This window comes from Sorghum bicolor, chromosome 2, assembly GCF_000003195.3.
Source record: "Sorghum bicolor cultivar BTx623 chromosome 2, Sorghum_bicolor_NCBIv3, whole genome shotgun sequence".
NCBI classification, from domain to species: domain Eukaryota; kingdom Viridiplantae; phylum Streptophyta; class Magnoliopsida; order Poales; family Poaceae; genus Sorghum; species Sorghum bicolor.
Genome location: NC_012871.2, coordinates 5,682,170 through 5,701,235, shown reverse-complemented (window position 1 = coordinate 5,701,235; position 19,066 = coordinate 5,682,170). Strand labels below are relative to the sequence as shown.

General features: G+C 44.0%; 2 protein-coding genes and 1 pseudogene across 2 annotated transcripts; all 3 read left to right on the top strand.

Annotated features, from left to right (window-relative positions):
* On the top strand, positions 3,042 to 4,547 carry LOC8075026 (annotated as a pseudogene).
* LOC8075025 lies at positions 11,322 to 12,952 on the top strand. Its single transcript, XM_021452622.1, has 2 exons — positions 11,322 to 11,420; positions 11,547 to 12,952. Exon 2 carries the CDS (start codon positions 11,555 to 11,557, stop codon positions 12,701 to 12,703), a length of 1,149 nt encoding a protein of 382 aa, XP_021308297.1. The 5' UTR covers positions 11,322 to 11,420; positions 11,547 to 11,554; the 3' UTR covers positions 12,704 to 12,952.
* LOC8075024 lies at positions 16,700 to 18,433 on the top strand. The gene is made up of 2 exons (XM_021454794.1): positions 16,700 to 16,799; positions 16,891 to 18,433. The coding sequence occupies exon 2, from the start codon at positions 16,924 to 16,926 to the stop codon at positions 18,145 to 18,147; it is 1,224 nt and encodes a 407-aa protein (XP_021310469.1). The 5' UTR covers positions 16,700 to 16,799; positions 16,891 to 16,923; the 3' UTR covers positions 18,148 to 18,433.

Below are 19,066 nucleotides of genomic sequence, written 5' to 3'. Positions count from 1 at the left end.
TCCGACATATAATTAGTGAAAAAATATACAAATGACTTTGAAGTAATTCTTTTCAATATTTCAAATCGGCATACAATGTGCCAAATCTTTTCAATATTATTACTAGCCAAAGTTTGCTATGTTTTATACTGCATATACAAACATTGTTAAGATATCTATTTGAGGTTAAAAAAATGTCGATTTAAGAAAGACGTAGACGTTCAACATGCACGTACACTCGTCCTTATGAACACACTTAAATTTTGCAAAAATTTTCAAATTCTTCATCGCATCGAATCTTGCAACACATGCATAGAACATTAAATATAGATAAAAAGGATAATTAATTACACAGTTTGTCTGTAATTTACGAGATGAATCTTTTAAGTCTAGTTAGTCCATAATTAGACAATATTTATCAAATACAAATAAAAAAGCTATAGTGCTTATTTTGCTAAAAATTTTGGAACTAAACAAGACCAATGGAGTGGTTGGCTCATAGGAAATATCAGGCGCATAAGAAAGAGTCAGTTGCCAGTCATGGCCGCTCTCCTTCGTGGCTTTATCGCTGCGCCTTTGCGTCCGCCGTCCAGCATCATCGTCGTCACCAATCGGCCATGCGTATTGGCTACTCCTCTCACTTGCTCCGTAACTCAGTTCCCTGCCAAGCGAGTATGACACTACCACTATACGAGACATCCGTACGTGTTGAAGTAAAGGGGGTGCCCAATTGCTCCTGTTCCCCAAGCCCCTCTTATTGATTGTTTAATCAATGTTTAGTTTATCTAATTGCCTTTGCCTCCTGTCATTATTCTTTAGAATATAAGACTCGAATTCTAATTTGGGACTGCAGCATACTAAGGCTGTCTTCAATAGGAGACTCATTTGGACCTTGTTCAGATCTATAGTTTTTTTGGATTTTGGTACTGTAGCACTTTTGTTATTGTGTCTTGAACATCTCATGAGCAGAACTGCAAAACACGGCCCCTTCCCTCGGAATCCAGAAGCACATGGGAGAAGGATGGTGCGCTAATGCTGCTGCATCCGTCTCCTACACTTGTTGTGATCGCAGGTGTTGACGGTGTCGGCATGGAGAACGTCTTGGATCCGAGACAGAAGCACAAAAGCTAGGCTCTCCAGTGTTCTGGAGTAGCTCTCCAATCCAAGATGGCATACCACATAGTACCCAACGTCGTGAAATGCAACAAATTAACAGCACATCGATTCAGCTCATCATCATGGGCAAAAAAAAAATCTAGAAAGTAGCTGAAAACATCGTCTTGTATATAGCTGTGACGAGCAGTCGGAGGGGAAGAACAGTGCAGACCAGAGGAGAGCACTTTAGCCATGGCCCATGGGGCGCCAGTCTGCGACTCGATCATGTGTAGGGGATGTTGCATCTCGACGAGCTGGGGAGAGGACGGACTGTGGTTGGGCTAGACCATAGCAGGCCGGTAAATGCGTAGAGGCGTCCGATCTTAGCCGACGGCACAAATTGTGCGACTGCAGGTGCAGTCATTCCCTCTGAAGTTAGACAATCTGATTCCGGTGACAACCAAATCATGTAAGTTTGGATCTACTCTCTCCATTTCAATAAAAAGGATGCAATTTTATAATGATACTAAATCTAACAATCTAAAGTTTAACCAAATTTATGTAAAAAGTAGTAATGTTTAATATACTAATTAATAAATATTATTACATTGGTCAAACAAATATATTTTTTTCATTATACCTAATTACGCATGATGATATTATTTCTTGTAATAAACTTAGTCAAACTGAAAGATAGTTTAACTCGGACCAAATCTAGAATTAGATCTTAATTTTCTTGGACGACCAATAGGGAGAGAGTGATCAGTACCTTCAAGGAGATTTATATACGTTGTACCATGTTCCGGGGGGTTGATGTGCCATAACCTTTCAGTTTATAACTGCATTTACAAAGAAGAGCAAACATGATTGTTTGTTCGTTTTCTTTTTCTTTTCTGAAATCTAGTAAGGAAATATCGCATGCCCGCACCTGCTATATATAGTTCTATTTAACTGATAAACTTAGATACTTCATCTGTCCTGTAATGTAGTATGTTCTATAAATTTTAAGACAACTTAAGAGAACAATCAAATGACACATGTACTTATAGATTATTCTAATTATAGAGTTTCTTCTTAAATTATGGCTTTCTTTTTAACAAATCTTGCCAAATCAAAACAATGTACTCTATTTCAGGACTGAGGGAGTAGGATCCCACGATTAATTTTAATTTGACAATTTATAATGCTGGCACATTTACAAAACACACCTTGATCCTTGGGCTATTAGAAAAATGCACCTAGACTTCTCCTTCCCAAGTCCCAAGTGGCCAAGTACCGCAACTCCTCAGTCCTTGGTCCCCCAATTATGGACTCCTGTCCTAGGGATATTTATTAACTTTTTACCATTATTATGGATGTCAACCCCTGACATAGCATTCTTAGGACTGGCACTACATATTAGTAGCAGGAAGAGAAATTCGATACAAAAATGCCACTTCTGCTTACGTGGCATGCCAACACCTCACTCTAGCACGGATCCAAGTCACCAGCCCCATCCAAAATGACGCCCCCCTACCCCTGATGTCTTTCTACTCACAGACAACCAGACCCCACTTGTCAGTTGTCTCTCTGGGTCTCCTCCTGCCACGCGAGCAAATATAGTAAATTTGTAGTTGTTTTCTCTTTCTACCAGTGAAGATGTAGTGGCAATTCTAAAGTTTCTATCTGAGGAGGTACCGATGGTAATAATGGTAAAAAGTTAATAATCACCATGTAATGAGGCGAGACACGAGAGTCAGGAGGTGCAAAGCTGCAAGGGTTTAGAAAATTCCCCATCTGGGCAATTCCCCGAACCCCCCCTGACTAGCACGCCGCCGTCGACGCGGACCCTCTCCGGCAGCCGGTACATTCCCCATCCGTCGCATTTCTTGGTCTGCGCCTCTCTTGTGCGCATCCATCCCCTAACCTCACTTGATTCTCCGCAAAAATTGCAGCTTGTGGTGCATCCCTTCCTCGTTCCCGGCGACATGGACTGCGCAAAGGGGACGGCGGTGGCGGGCCTCTATGATGACCTAATGGTGGAGATCCTCTCATGTGTGCCCGTCAAGGATGTCCGCCGATCCAAGTGTGTGTCGAAACCCTGGCGCGACCTCATTGCCGACCCCCTCCACCGCAAGAAGCTGCCCTAGACCCTCGAAGGCTTCTTCCACGGTGGTGCTGACGGGCCTTACAGCTATGGGCACTTCACCAGCCTACCAGGGAGTGAAGAAGATGCTCCTCCAGTCGACCCTTCCTTCTCCTTCCTCATGGCGAAGCAACCTGGGGTCGAGCGTATCGCCCTCTTGGATTCCTGCAACGGGATCTTGCTCTTTGGGTGCATCCAAGATAACAAGTTTGGGTACATTGTGTGCAACCCTGCGACTGAGGAATTGGTGACTGTGCCCGCCAGCTCTAGCTCTTGTCCGTCTCCACCTCAACTGAAAGAGAACTATGATGGTGATGATGGGGAAAGATATGCACACACCTATCTGATGTTTGACCCTGTTGTCTCCTCACGCTTCCACTTGGTCCAATTCTGGATAAATCTGAAGGGGAAGGTGGAGATAGAAATGGTGCACTCTTACTCATCTGAAACTAGGGCATGGAGTAATAGGTCAAGCAAGTTGGAGCGAGGTAAAGAGGGCGGTGGATGGGGACTGTGGGGTGAAGTCATAATCGGATTCATGTGCGGCAAGGCTTTGGTCAATGGTTTGTTGCATTTTATTGTCTACCATGTTGAGAAAAAGGAGAATCTGATAGTTGCGGTGGACGGGGAAGCAAAAATTTGCAGGGTCATCCGTTGGCATGATAAGCATGGAGTTAACATTCCTGCTTTTATTGATCAATCCCAAGGCCATCTGCACTGCATTAGTACGGATCTGCAATTTAAAGACCTCCAGTTCCAATTCACAGAGCTGTCAGTTTGGTTTCTTGAGGACTATGATACACAAGAATGGATTCTGAAGCACAATGTGAGTTGTTCACAGTTCTTTGGATCACTGAGTTGCCCGTTCAATGATTTTGATATCGTGGCCATTCATCCAGATCACAATTCAATATTCCTTGTTCAGCACTGGAACCAGAAACTGGTATCATATTACATGGATAGTAAGGAACTGCATGTTCTCCGGAGTCTAGGAGAGGACTATCTATATATTACCCCATACATTCCCCGTTACATAGAGTTACCGGTTCTTGCCACCAAGGACTAGGTTGTTGCTTGTGGGATACTTCTCTGAATGTTCAGCAAGAACTTGATTTTCCAAGTATGGGGCAGCTAGCAGTGTGGGTAAATCTACTAGAATTTGGTGATGCAAAGCTAGATAAATCTATTATCATTTGGTTATCTATTTTACCGGTGCTTTAATGTAACCCTTTTGTAATGTTGTGAGAAAGCTGTTTACAAGATGTCATGCAGGTTAGCATTACATATGCTAGTTATTTAGTCATGAACTAGTTCGAGCTACCTGACACATTCAAGTTATGAGTTTGAAATGCTACCCTTTGTGAGTTTGAAATGCTTCTCTTTGTGCTTCCAGGATGATGCCTCCATGCTTTATATGTGCTTCCTTTTTCTCAGCCTTACTTTCCTTGGTGATGTATATATTTATTTATGCTGGAAATTGCATTTATCTTGCATATGACACGGAGGTCATGTCCCAGAAATGTTTGAACTGAGAGCTCTGCCACATTAAGCTCAAATGTGATTGGTTGTTGCTGTTGGTTACTTGCATTTGCTTTGGCTGTCGAGTAGAAGCTGGATCATGAATTATTCTATTCAGCTAGAGTAAATTATTCCTTATTACAACCAGTCTAAGTTGAGCTAGTGTTTTTCATAACATATTCTACAACTTTTTTAGATAATGGATAAAAGAATCCGGTCTCTACATCCAGAGATGTACACAGCCAATTATTTCAGAGTTTGGAAAAATAAAAAAGAAGTCTTAGTCTTATAGATCGACCAGGACGCTAGTTCAAACAATAAATATGTTTCCAACCTTTATTGGATAACTCTAGAGCAATTACTTCTAATTTCTTGCTCATCGTTGAGAGTGCGTCCACGGCTGTCTCATCATGCTGCATATTCTACAACTGTAAGTGAACTGAGGATTTTTGTTTCTTCTGTCCTGTGCATGTGAAGAAATGTTTTTTAACATATAATATTTCTCTACTTATTCTTTTTATAGTTTTACAATAACTTAACCAATTGTTCTAATGCTAAAGAAGAAAAAAAATTATATGACATATTTTGCCAAATGCAACGTGAATCTTTACTTAGAGCATTTCCAAGTGTTTCTCATATTTTATTCTTCGTCAACTCATAAATTAGTATGCACAGAAAAAAGGTCATCTACAAGAGTTTCCTATATTTTTATCCTAAAAGTTTTTTTCTTGGCACTAGCCCTTTCACTAGATCTTTCTCTTGCGCTTTTCTCACTGGGAACCTTGTCTTTCCTCCTTTTTCCTTTCTTAGCTCCTTCTACTTCTCCGAATGCGCGCTCCTAGGCCATGCGTATATTTGCACACAGGTGACCGTGGTTTGCCAAGTGCGGAAAGATAGGGAAGAGATACGAGAAACTCTTGGATATGGGTTTTTTTCTCCTTTTTCCTAAAAAACATGGATGAGAAAGGAATACATGGTAACTCTTAGAGATGCCTGTAAACTTTAAAGCTTAAAGAACTAGAAGCGTTATCCTTGAAATCTCCCTAGTTGTTACATGGTATAGCTAGTTTTCAGTTAAAGTTTTTTTTACGGTCAACAGGGGGAGGCGTTCCCCACCTGATCAAATTTATTGGCCTTACAGGCCCTCAAAAAAGTTGCCAAGAGACTACTGCAGTGGCACTTACCTTACATGATCACGAAGAGGGTGATCAGGGTAAGAGAAAAGAACTACAGATGCAATACAGGTGAGAGAGGAGGTGTCTAGCCCTGGCCCTGCCTTGCCAACTCGAAAATTTGGCACCAGGAATCAGCAATGGACTTCTTCCGACTTGAAAGCCTGTAACACCATTGCTCTGCTACACCCTTGCATGATGCAAGCACCTGATCAAGCGATAGTGAGTCGTTCCTAAAGACTTTAGCATTTCGTGCCTTCCAGATTTGCCAACACACCAAGGCAATGAAGGCCGAGAATTCCTCATGTGGCACCCCCATATTAGCTGATAGCATGGAAGGTAAGTTCAGTCGCTGCCAAAGGCCATGCCCTAGTCTGCATCCCCGAATGATGTGTTCTGGCAATTCCTCTGCTTGATGGCAAATCTCACAGATGCTGTCGTCAACCACACCCTTCGTGAGAACCATGTGGCATTGGATCCTTTTTTGGAGTAGCAACCCCATGAAGAGCTGCACTCTCGGCAGCGCAAAATTTTTCCAAACAAAAGTAGCATGTTTATCATTTTGTTGGGCCCGAAATTCGAGTAGTCGGTACAGGCGCAGCTGTCGAGGCCAGCGTCCCCCTTGCTGAATAAGGACAATCGCTTGTCCGGTGTCTGCGTGAGCACGGTGTTATCGATTGCAAGCTGGACTGACAGCATCTCAGATCCAAATCCATCATTTCGTTTACATTGGCATTCTTCTTGGTGCAGTGACTGAACAAAGCCGGGTAGACGTCAGCCAGTGCCTCATCGGCACACCAGACATCTGACCAGAAGGACCGCGCCTTCCCATCACCGAGGCTAACCGTGGTGATGGCCTGATACAGTGGCAACAGAGTTCGAAGAACCTGCAAGTGGTCTCCATGAAGATCCCCAGAGAGTGTAGCAACAGAAGACCGTGTATGCAATCATTGTGCCCAAGCCGAGTGTATCGGGCAGTGCAGCTTGTGTAGAAGTTTGAGTAGCAAACAAATGTTCTGAGTGCCCATGTCCCATATACCTAGACCACCAAGCTCTCTGAGTGGCAAACATTGATCCAAGCCACTAGGCAGCTTACCGGTGAAGCAGTGCCCGTCTTTTCACATGACCACATAAAAGCCCCTCTTCTTCTTCTTCTTCTTCTTCTTCTTCTTCTTCTTCTTCTTCTTCTTCTTCTTCTTCTTCTTCTTCTTCTTCTTCTTCTTCTTCTTCTTCTTCTTCTTCTTCTTCTTCTTCTTCTTCTTCTGTCAAGCTGATGAATCACCATAGGTGGAAGCTACAAGGAGCTCATGCAGTAAACCAAGAGCGAGTCAAATACTGAGTTAACCAGGACTGCCCTTCCCATTGGATTGAGGAGGTTGGCCTGCCATGAGCTGAGATACCGGTCTGTCTTTTGAATAAAGGGTGTGAAAGCAGAAAGAGGTAGCTTGTTGACTGACAATGGAAGGCCCAGATATGGTTGTGGGAAATTGTCTCTCCTACACCACATAGCGTCAACACATTCAGTAACCATGTCCTCAGCCACATGAATCAGGACCAGGGTGCTCTTGCTATAATTGATGTGCATGCCTGATAGGTCCCTGAATAGATCAAGAATCACTTTTAGGCTTTATGCTCCAGTTGAGTCCGCTCTAAACACGATGAGGGTATCTGTTGGGGATTCACCCATGCCCCCCCTGCTGAAGCCACTGCCGCTTTGAAACTCATCAAAAATTAGCGTGAGTCTATCTTGCTATTGAACTTGGGGAACTTGGGGGGTCACAACTGAAAGCCCAAGTTTGGGTTTGGTAATTAATGACATCAAGTTGCTAATGCCTTATATTTAAGTGATTTGAGTTAGGCATAACAACACATGTGATGAAGGTGCAAGGTGGCATGGAAAGGTGGCCACATGATTACAAAGAGACTAAGCATGAAGTGGAGATCATGGTGATAGACAAGGAGTTAAGTGATCAAGACAAAGGTATAAACATAGGGTTTTGCTTTTGCCAGTCTAAGATGAGTATAGAAGTGATTGACCGGTTTTAGGATAGATAGCTGACTATCAAGAAGGGAAATCACGGTCATCTCTCGAATCAAGTGCTACTAGGTCCATATCTTGAGCATATGCATTAGGATCTAGTAAAGTGCTAACCTAACTCCTTTGAGAAAATGTTTGTGAAATACTAACACACATGCACAATGATGGTGGTCACTTGGTGTTGTTAGCACATTTGCAAAGGAGGTGGAGTTCCTAGGGTAGAGAGGGGTTTGGGTTCCTCTCTCCCTCCTGCCGAGTTTGTGAGGCGGGATTTGACGCTTTTGAGAGAATGAAACACATATTTTCTATTGTGTTAGTGGAAAGTTTGGGGAAGTCGTGGGAGTGTTTCTCACCAGCTTCTTGCACTGGTGTTGTCTAAGCATCGGACGCATGACAGACACTGTTTGCGTGTCCGGTGGAGTGTGATGTCAGCAAGTAAGAACGCGAATATTTTTGACAAAGAGCATCGAACGCCAGAGAGCGTCCGGTGGTGCGTGTCTGGTGACCCCACGCGTTTTACACCCTCTCTGCGTATGGGTCCGGTGTGTACCAGACGCGTCCGATGGGTACTTAACCGCGTCTGGTGGTTTGAATGTGATCGTTAGAGATCGACGCACGAGTTTCAAATAGGGGACACGTGGGTGTCTTCTAAGCATCAGACGTAGGGTTTGAGTATCCGGTGGCTCACCTGTAGCGAGTCCGGTGGCCTCGACTTTTGCCCAGTGAAAGAGCCAATGACTCTATTTGTTGAGGGAGCTTATAAATAGAAGGTAGCCGACCTTGGGGGGTTCTCTCTTGCACTTTGGAACATTTGAGACATACTTTGAGCTAGAGAACACTCCCTCCACTCATCTCCTTGTTTGATTGCTAATCTAGTGAGATTGAGTGAGATGCATCTAGTGGGGCTTAGTGAGTTGCATCTAGTGGCACTTGATCCTTGAGTTTACTGAGGTTTTCTTGTTACTCTTGGGTGTTTCCCGATGCCCTAGATGGCTTGGAGCAGCGGAGGTGTTGAGCTCATGATTGGAGATTGTTTCGAGCCTCACCAAGTGATTTGTGAGGGGTTCTTGTGCCTTCCCCGTGGGAGATCACAATTGGCTACTCTAGTGGATTGCTCATGGTTTGGAGGATCCCCTTGGAGTGGATGTGCGGCACCCACTGAGGGTTTGGCTTTGAATTGCCAATTAGCTCGTGATCCATCAAGTGGGTGTATCGCCACAAGGACTAGCTTGCCGGGAAGTAAGTGAACCTCGGTAAAAAATCTTGTGTCATCTCTTGCCGAGGATTCTTTCTTGTGATTGTGAGTGATTGGTTGGTTATATTTCTACTCTACAACCTTGGTATAACAATTACTCCCCACTCCTTTACTTACTTGCATATCGTGCTAGTTTTTTTAGCTTATTTAGCATAGTCTACTTGTTTGGGAGTGTAGCTAGCCTCTAGTTGTGCTTTTGTGTTATGACTTAGTGTTTAGCTTTCTTGCTAGACTTGTTTGGTGGCTTGCATAGCTTAGTTGTGCTAGTGCTAGAATAGCTTCACCAGTTATTTTACTAACACACTTGTTTAGTGAAGTTTGTATAGTTTTAAATAGGCTATTCACTCCCCTCTAGCCATTTGGACCTTTCAACAATTGGTTTGTAAGATGCTAGCCACAGTGACGCTTGCAGGCCATCTGACAATGGGGACTTCAGGTCTATGGTTCCTCGATTAGCGTCGCTATAACTTGCAGGGTGCACATTCCTGAGGGCTACGGTGCTGTCGCATTGTGGCGTAGGTTGCATGCTCTGGATTTTTGCTTGCAAAATAGAGAGTTGTTGCCTAATCACTTCTGCTTGCGTTGTGGTGAGGGCCTCCTGCTGGCTGGCTGCGAAGGCTGCTGCAACCCTATCCCTTTCTTGTTGTAGGCTCAGTAGTTGGGCTTGGAGTTGCTGGAGCTCCTGAACAGCTGTGGGTTCTGGTTGTTCCTCCGCAAGAGGAGGTTGATCTTGCGTAGGTTGCTCATCTTCGACCTCCTCGTTCTCCGTTGAAGCATACATACTTCAGGCAGTGCGCCTCGGTCTTCCCCTCCTAGCAGTACCTGCTGGCATTCTTGTGGGGTTGCTTCTCTTTTCGACCATCGTGGGCTTTCTCCTTTTCGAGCCCCATGGTGGGTGCCAGTGTTGGATTGTTCAACCCTCGCCAACTGTGAATAGATCGGGTCCTCCTGCCCGATGCTGCAGGGGCCCGACCGCCAAGTGGAAAAGACAGGGCAACAAACCCTAGGACAATAAGGCTTCAATAAATTGCTTTCAACTAACTCCCTAGGGAAGCATTTACAATCCCTTTATACAAGGCTCGGCACCCGGCCGAGATTTCCCACTAAAACACCCCGTGACGGTGAATATTCTGGCATATTCTGCCTCCCGGGCATTGACCTACAAGGTTACATGAGTAATTCCTTCTCGAGGATACATTACAGGCTATCACATCGATACTCAAGCCTTAACATAGCCCGGGCCTTCGCCGCTCCTTCGCCAACGGTTCCAAAACCTCCGCCGGTCAAATGTCGAAGGATCAGAGCCGGCCTCTCGAAGTCCTTCGTCGTCTCGAGGTCGAAGGACTCGTGCGCGGCCTCAGTGGTCCTTCGCACCAGGTTGATCCTTGCGCACCTACGTTTCACAGTCTTAGGCAACAAAGCGTCGTGGGCTCCCCTATATAGAGGGGGGCAAGTTTTTTGAGCACGCGGCCCGCAGGATAGGTCACACGCTCAAAACAGGGGAACTATTGGGGATTCACCCATGCTCCCTAGCTGCTCCGGATGCGAGGGTCACCAGGCTCTGACACGGGGGCCTGACCTTCGTGCCCTGAACCTTCGCACGATGAGGTGCGGAGGTTTGGGGAAAGACTAACGCCGACTCGATCTGATTCTGTGAAATATGTGTTGATATTGACTAAGTTTCATTAGATCAAACTTGAAATATGCGTTGATATTTGATAATATATTTATTTGGTTTTCCAAATGTCAACATATTTGTTTACAAATAAACTTAAAAAAAATACTTGTCAAGGTGAACAACATATGTAAATACTCTACGTACCGGTTGCCAGGTTTGGCTAAAGAGATTTACTGATTTAATTAACATCGCTGTAGCCATACTTGGCGTCAAAGTTAGATTTTGGAGAGTGTTGTTATTCTATTTTCTTTGATGTACGAGGAAGTACGTAAAGAGGATGAAGCCAAAAAAAAAAAGTGAAAACCGATGCCTTCAAAATCTGGCCTGCAAAAAGTCCTCGGGACAAATTCTTCGTGTGGGCTGAGTCCTGAGTGAAGGTCGGGCCCAGCCTTTTGGGCTCGTAATAACCTTCGGGCCTTCCAGAATTATGCTGGGCCTGGGCCTGGGCCTCACATCTATGATCGAGTCTGCAAATAAAACGGCCCTCGTCTCCGTCATACACCGACTCACCGGCGGCGCCGTGCTCTTGGCGATCTCGAAAGTCTCCGGCGGCTCCCCTGGTACGCTCCTCCTCCCCGCCGCATCCCGCACGCACCTACCCTCGCTGAGTCGCTGTACATCTATTTCGCTGCCGTGTGCGCTCGCTCATCTTATCCCCCTCACCTCCCATCTCCTCCGTTTCGCAGTCCGCGGCATGGAGGATCGCCCCGACGCCAATAGGGGTGCCGCGGCGGCCAGGCTCCCAGACGAACTCATTCTGGAGATCCTCTGTCGCGTGCCCGCGAGGTCCATGCACCGATTCAAGTGCGTCTCGAAGCGCTGGCGCGATCTAATCGCCGATCCCCTCAACCAGAAACGGCTCCCCCAGACCCTACAAGGCTTCTTCTGCAGCGACGGAGCCAGATCCTACGGGCGCTTCATCAGCCTGCCGGGGAGACCGGCGCCTCTCGTCGACCTTTCCTTCTCCTTCCTGACGAAGCAGCCCGAGATGAGTAACATAAAGCTCTTGGGTTCCTGCAATGGTCTCGTCCTCTTCGAGCACCGCTCGGGTTCGGCCAGCACACCGTCCTACGCCGTGTGCAACCCCGCCACCGAGCAATGGGTGGCCGTGCCCAGCTCCGGCGTCACCTCTCATGTTGGCGGTGAAATTTACTTGCTTTTTGATCCGGCCGCGTCGACGCACTTCTACTTGTTGCGTATCTGGCAGAAATATTGGCCGAGTGTTGGAGTTGAGGTGCGTGCCTACTCTTCTGAGACCAGGGGATGGAGTGACCGCGTGAGTGATGGATTGGTCAATGTTGGAATGGCAACAGCCAGTTCAGGCCGCATAGCCTTTGCCAATGGTATGCTGTATTTTATCATCAAGGACATGTGGAAAGGTGTTAGTCAGATAGCTGCCATGGGTAGGCAAGGTAAACCAAGGATCATCCCATTGCCAGATGGGGATTTTTCTTTTACCCTTTTTGTTGCTCAGTCCCAAGGGCGCTTGCATTGCATGAGCAGACGTAATGCTTACCCAAGGACTGAAAGTGGACTATCCATGAGGGTTCTTGACTATAATGCAGGACATTGGGTCCTAAAACACAGTGTCAGGTTTTCAGAGTTGCTTGGAAAAATGTGTGACCCGTCCAGGTTCACTGTGGTCAGTATTCATCCAGATTGTGATCGGGTTTTCTTTATTCGGCACCGTAACGGGAAGGGGGACCGGCAATGGAAACTGCTATCTTATGACATGCGTAATAAGGAAGTGCATGCACTCCACAACTTTGGGCATGCCTACTGCTTTCTTACACCATACGTGCCATATTTTTCAGAGTCATCGGTGCTTGCAAACAAGCATTGAAGATGTTGCTTATGGGGTTCTTGTCAGGATGTTAACCAAGAATATGTGATATTGGAAGTATCAAGCATCTATCAACTTTATTAGATTTACTAGAATCAGGCAATGAATTTCTTTGGTGCATGGTTGTTTTCAGTCTCATGCTTTTGGACTAGTTACCACATGCAATTGGGAGATTATGTAAGGTGGCTTTTCATGTGCCTGTCATATTTAATGAATGCAGTTGACCAGCTTGTGATGATTTTCTTTTGACTTAAAATTACATATTTCAAATGCTGCCTTTTATGTTTCTAGGATTATAAGCAGCATAAATACTTGGGGCTTTTTTTTTTTTTGCTTGACCATGCAAGTAATGATTTATTGCTAGATGTTAATTTTCGTTTCAGTCAAATTTAAGCTGAGGGATTAAATCTTCCACGTGTTTCAAACAATGTGTGTATTACAAATGTTTAGGCTGATCTTTTATTTTGTATCATGTTAAGATCAAAAGCTGCCTAGTTGATGTTGATTACTTGATTTGACTAGTTTGGAGACCATATATCCAATAGCAGAAGCTGATAATAACAGATTCTGTAGTTTGGACAGAGGGAAATAGAAGATCTTGTGTGCCCATGTTGGTTGCTTGTCTATTTTAGCTGCCCTGCATAAGACAAATGCATTATATTGAGCTATTTTCAAATCGTTGTTATAACAGTGTCAATAGTTGTGCTAGTACTTTATAATAGTTTAGCCTGCAGATTTAAAGTGGATTTTTTTCTCTGTGCATGTGAAGCATAAAAAAAATGGCACACAATGTTTATATTTGTCTTTGTTCTATATGCATGCAAGGTGTCTTTTTACATATGCTAGTTATCTTAATGAATGTTGACTACGGACTACCATTTGATGATTTTCTCTGAAGACTTCAAGTTATATATTTCGAATGCTTACCTTTTGTGTCACTAAGATTATAAGGAGTATAGATACTTGCTGTCTTTTTCCTTGACCTTACAATTGATGAGTGATTACTAATACCAAGTGTTATTTTTCATTCTATCTGTTAGCACTCCCTATAGTAAAAAAAACGTATGATGTTTCAGACATGCTAGTCTGTTTTCTGAATCATTTTCATGTCTGAAGTCTGAACGTCTTGACTGGAGATAAGTATATGCTTTTTTAAGCTGAAGGAATAACTCTATCACTTTTCCCTATGCTGCAAACACTTGGTGTATTGGAAATGTGTAAACTGAAATTTGAGCTGAAGCAGGTAATAAGAGATTGCTGATTGTTTTCATCTGTTTTGGTCGCCCTGCGTAAGATAAGTTACTGTCAAATCTTTGTTATTGTTATCATAGTTGACCTAGCTAGTTCTTTTGTAATAAGTTATGAAGTTGTGGTATGCAAATGTAAGGGAATGGGGGCGTGTTTTTTCCTCTATCCTAACAAATGTATGGCATATTAGCATCAAATGTTTATTTTAGTGCCTTGCATTGACAATTTACAACAATAGTTTTAGCCAATCATTCGCATGTTAATAAACAAAAATTGTATAAGCATGTTGGAAGCAACGATTTGTATGAGAATTTGAAACCGAAAGCTCTGCCAAAAATTTTTATGTACTATTATGGTGCTGAAGAATAAGTGGCACCATGTCCTAGGACTTGGAGACAGCAGAGCTTTCTTGTGGACGCTAAGAGCAAGTTTAATAATACAGCCTACTTGCTGGCTGTAAGGTTTCTTGTAGCCTTTTTACAGCCCACTCATACAACAATGAGCTATTCACTATTAATATATGGCCCACTTGTCTCTCTCACAGAGTTTTTTGGTTCCTGTGCCTAAGCTGGCTGTAAGGTTACAGCATGCTTCTCTCTCTCCTCTCTTCCCTCCTCCACCTCAGCATTTAGCCAGCTTACAGCCCACTATAATACTTGCTCTAATCAGTACTCTACGTGCTACAATATTGATAGTATTATATTACAAGTGGTGAGCTGTCAAGAATCATTTTTTTTCTATTTATTGCATCAATCTGGCAAGTGACTCAGGATTAAGGAACTAACAAAAGAAAAACCGAATGACACATGAAAGTATTGAGAGTACGGATTTGTATTAGCCACCAGATGCATGCCTCCAGCAGCTCTCGCTTCCAAAATACTAAAAGGCATGATTTCACTAGAGCCTCTACTGGCTCCAATGAGTAATCTTGATTTCATTTCACTAGACGTTAGTCTTTAAGGTCACAATTCAACTACTAATTTCTAATATAATATTTTTTTTGCAACAAAAGTTTGGTTATTCGAAAATGTCTAAATACAAATTTAATGTAACCATTTTTTTCTTATAAACTGTTCATGTTATTAGACTAATTGTTAATAAAAATAATTAAGTTTGAATGTTTAAATACGTGCAACTTTTAGTCTTATATTTCAGGACCGAGGAATGAGGATTCGCCCAGTAACCTTTTTGACTTTGGCTAACTGTTTAAAAAGTGAAAACCAATGACTCAGAATTCGATCGGATGCTAGCCGTAGCCAGAACCTCATCATATACTGTTCGCATGGTTAAAAAGTCAGAAAAAAAATATTGTTGAATAGTTGATAAATTCGGCAGATAAGTTCGAGCGAACAGGCTCAATATTGAGAGCTTAATGCCTGCCTTTTAAGATGAGATGCTCTTCCACTTGCTCGTCACTCCGAATTCCACTATCCCCAAATGGCCAAATCATGCATGCTCGAGCGATCTCGCGACATCTATACCAGGCCTTGGGTGGCCATGCGCGGAGGAACCGGTTCTTTGTCTCCACAGCAGCATCCGATCCATAGGCAACGGAGGAGCAAGCGGCGCCGCCATCGATACCGACCGCAGCTTATGAGAAGGAGAAGACGCCCTCAGGAGATCCTCACGTGCGCCCCTGCCTATCAAGTCCCGCTGCCGGTTCAGTTGCGTGTCCAAGGCTTGTTGCGACCTCATCATCGATCGCCGCTACTTAAATCATTTTATAAGATGGTGTCTTTTTGTTAATGGAGATGGTCATAAAATTCAACGGCTATGGTTAATGACTACGATTAACGAAGGGAAAAAGTCTACTTCCCTCAACTTTGAAACTAGACGTTTTACCCCTAAACTTTCTAAAACCATTTAAATAACCCTCACGGTTTTCGACGATGGTTTTGCTACAGTGGTATGGATTTTGTCTTTTTTATTCCAGCTAAATTTTTGAAAAATTATAGTAAATCATAGATAAATTATAAAATAAAAAATTTAATTATGTTGGACTCCATATAAATAGACCTACACAGTGAATATATAATATAATATACTTACAGAAAATAACAGTGTGGAGGTGAAGCGGAACGTAGTTGCATGCGACAAGGAGGAGGTTCAGACGTTCTGCGGCATGAGGACCCAGGAGTAGAAGGGGAGCATGGAGACGGCAGCCGAGGGGTCCAACAGTGGATCGAGGTCCATGGCAAAGGTACCTCCTCATAGATAGAGTCTTTCGGTCGGAGGCCGCCAGCCCCACCCACGGCACCATGGCCATATAACGCACTGGGTCCGTGCGGGACTTGTACGAGCAGGCAGCGGCTAGGGAGCAGAAACCATGAAGGTGCACAACATGCCTCTTGAGTCATGACGTCATGATGATGATGATGTATATGCTCTTTTTTCCTTTGAAAAATTAAAGAAATATTCTGAAAATACAAATATACATATCTCAGACAACAGTTGTCCTGAGCCGTCCATCCTTTAATATGTTGCCTAGGCAAAAGATGAGAAGGGCATCATGGTCTTTTCACATGTGGATGATGACTCATCATCACCGTGGTGTGCTGACGTGGCCTACCACGCGGGTAAATATGGTAGATTTGTAGCTGTTTTCTTTTTCTGTGGGTGAAGATGTAGTGGCAATTCTAAATCTGCTATCTGAGGAGGTGTCCATGGTAATTATGGTAAAAAAAAAGTAATAATCACCCTGTTATGAGGCGAGACACGAGAGTCAAGAGGTGCGGAGCTGCAAGGGTTTAGAAAATTCCCCATCTGGGCAAATCACCCGCCGACTAGCCCGCCGCCATCGACGCGAACCCTAATCTCACCTGATTCTCCACAAACTCTCCGGCGGCTGGTACGTTCCCCATTCATCGCGTTTCTTGGACCTTGTCTCTCTCGTGCGCATCCATCCCCTAACCTCACCTGATTCTATGAAAAATTCGCAGCTTGTGGCGCATCCTTTCCCCGCTCTCGGCGGCATGGACAACGCAAAGGGGACGGCGGTGGCGGGCCTCTACGATGACCTGTTGGTGGAGATCCTCTCGTGCGTGCCCGTCAAAGATGTCCGCCGATCCAAGTGCGTGTCAAAACCCTGGTGCGACCTCATCACCGACCCCCTCCACCGCAAGAAGCTACCCCAGACCCTGGAAGGCTTCTTCCACGGTGGCCCTGGCGGGCCTTACAGCTATGGACACTTCACCAGCCTATCAGGGAGCGGAAAATCTGCTCCTCCAGTCGACCCTTCCTTCTCCTTCCTCACGGCAAAGCTGCCTGGGGTCGAGCGTATGGCCCTCTTGGATTCCTGCAACGGGCTCTTGCTCTTTGGGTGCATCCAAGATAACAAGTTTGGGTACATCGTGTGCAACCCTGCGACTGAGGAACTGGTGACTGTGCCCGCCAGCTCCAGCTCTTGTCCGTTTCCACCTCAACTGGAAGAGAACTATGATGGTAATGATGGGGAAAGATATGCACACACCTATCTGATGTTTGACCCGGTTGTCTCCTCACGCTTCCACTTGCTCCAATTCTGGATGAATACGTCGGGGAAGGTGGAGGTACAAATGGTGCACTCTTACTCATCTCAAACCAGGGCATGGAGTGATAGGTCAAGCAAGTTGGAGCGAGGTGAAGAGGGCGGTGGATGGGGACTGTGGGGTGAATTCATAATCGGATTCATGTGCGGCAAGGCTTTGGTCAATGGTCTGTTGCATTTTGTTGTCTACCATGTTGAGAAACATGAGAATCTGATAGTTGCGGTGGACGGGGAAGCGAAAATTTGTAGGATCATCCGTTGGCATGATAAGCATGGAGATAACATTCCTGCTTTTATTGATCAATCCCAAGGCCGTCTACACTGCATCAGTACGGATCTGCAATTTGAAGACCTCCAGTTCCAATTCACAGAGCTGTCAGTTTGGGTTCTTCAGGACTATGATACACAAGAATGGATTCTGAAGCACAATGTGAGTTGTTCACAGCTCTTTGGATCACTGAGTTGCCCGTTCAATGATTTTGATATTGTGGCCATTCATCCGGATCACAATTCAATATTCCTCGCTCAACACTGGAACCAGAAACTGGTATCATACTACATGGATGGTAAGGAACTGCATGCTCTCTGGAGTCTAGGAGAGGACTATCTGTATATTACCCCATACATTCCCTGTTTCATGGAGTTACCGGTTCTTGCCACCAAGGACTAAGGTTGTTGCTTGTGGGATACTTCTCTGAATGTTCAGCAAGAGCTTGATTTTCCAAGTATGGGGCAGCTAGCAGTGTGGGTAAATCTACTAGAATTAGGTGGTGCAAAGCTGGATAATTCTATTATCATTTAGTTATTTATTCTGCCGGTGCTTTAATGTAACCCTTTTGTACTGCTGTGAGAAAGCTGTTTACAAGATATCATGCAAGTTAGCATTACATATGCTAGTTATTTAGTCGTGAACTAGTTCGAGCTACCCGGCACATTCAAGTTATGAGTTTGAAATGCTACCCTTTGTGAGTTTGAAATGCTACTCTTTGTGTTTCCAGAATCATGTCTCCTTGCTTTATATGTGCTTCCCTTTTCTCGGCCCTACTAGGGAGCAATTACTCACTGAATTTGTGTTTTCCTTGGTGATGTATATGTTTATTTATGCTGGAAATTGCATTTATCTTGCATATGACACGGAGGTCATGTCAAAAATGTTTGAACTGCTGCCACATTAAGCTCAAATGTGATTTGGTTTTTGCTGCTGCTTACTTGCATTTGCTTTGAAGCTGGATCATGAATTATTCTATTCAGCTATAGTCATTTATTCCTTACTACAACTAGTCTAAGTTGAGCTAGTGTTTTTCATAACATATTTTGCAACTGTAAGTGAACTGAGGATTTTTGTTTCTTCTGTCATGTGCATGAAATGATTTTTAACATATAATATTTATCTACTTATTCTATTTTGTTGTTTTACAATAACTTAACCAATTGTTCTTATGCCAAAGAAGGAACGAAAAGTATATCCCATACTTTGCCAACTGCCAACGTCCTTTTGTTTAGTAAACTTTAAAGCTTAAATTCTAGAAGCATATTATCCTTGAAATCTTCCTAGTTGAAATCTTCCTAGTTTCCAGCAAATGTTTCCA

Excerpts from the sequence above, each read along its gene's own strand:
- LOC8075024 (XM_021454794.1), top strand. The coding sequence starts at position 16,924 with ATGGACAACGCAAAGGGGACGGCGGTGGCGGGCCTCTACGATGACCTG.
- LOC8075025 (XM_021452622.1), top strand. The coding sequence starts at position 11,555 with ATGGAGGATCGCCCCGACGCCAATAGGGGTGCCGCGGCGGCCAGGCTC.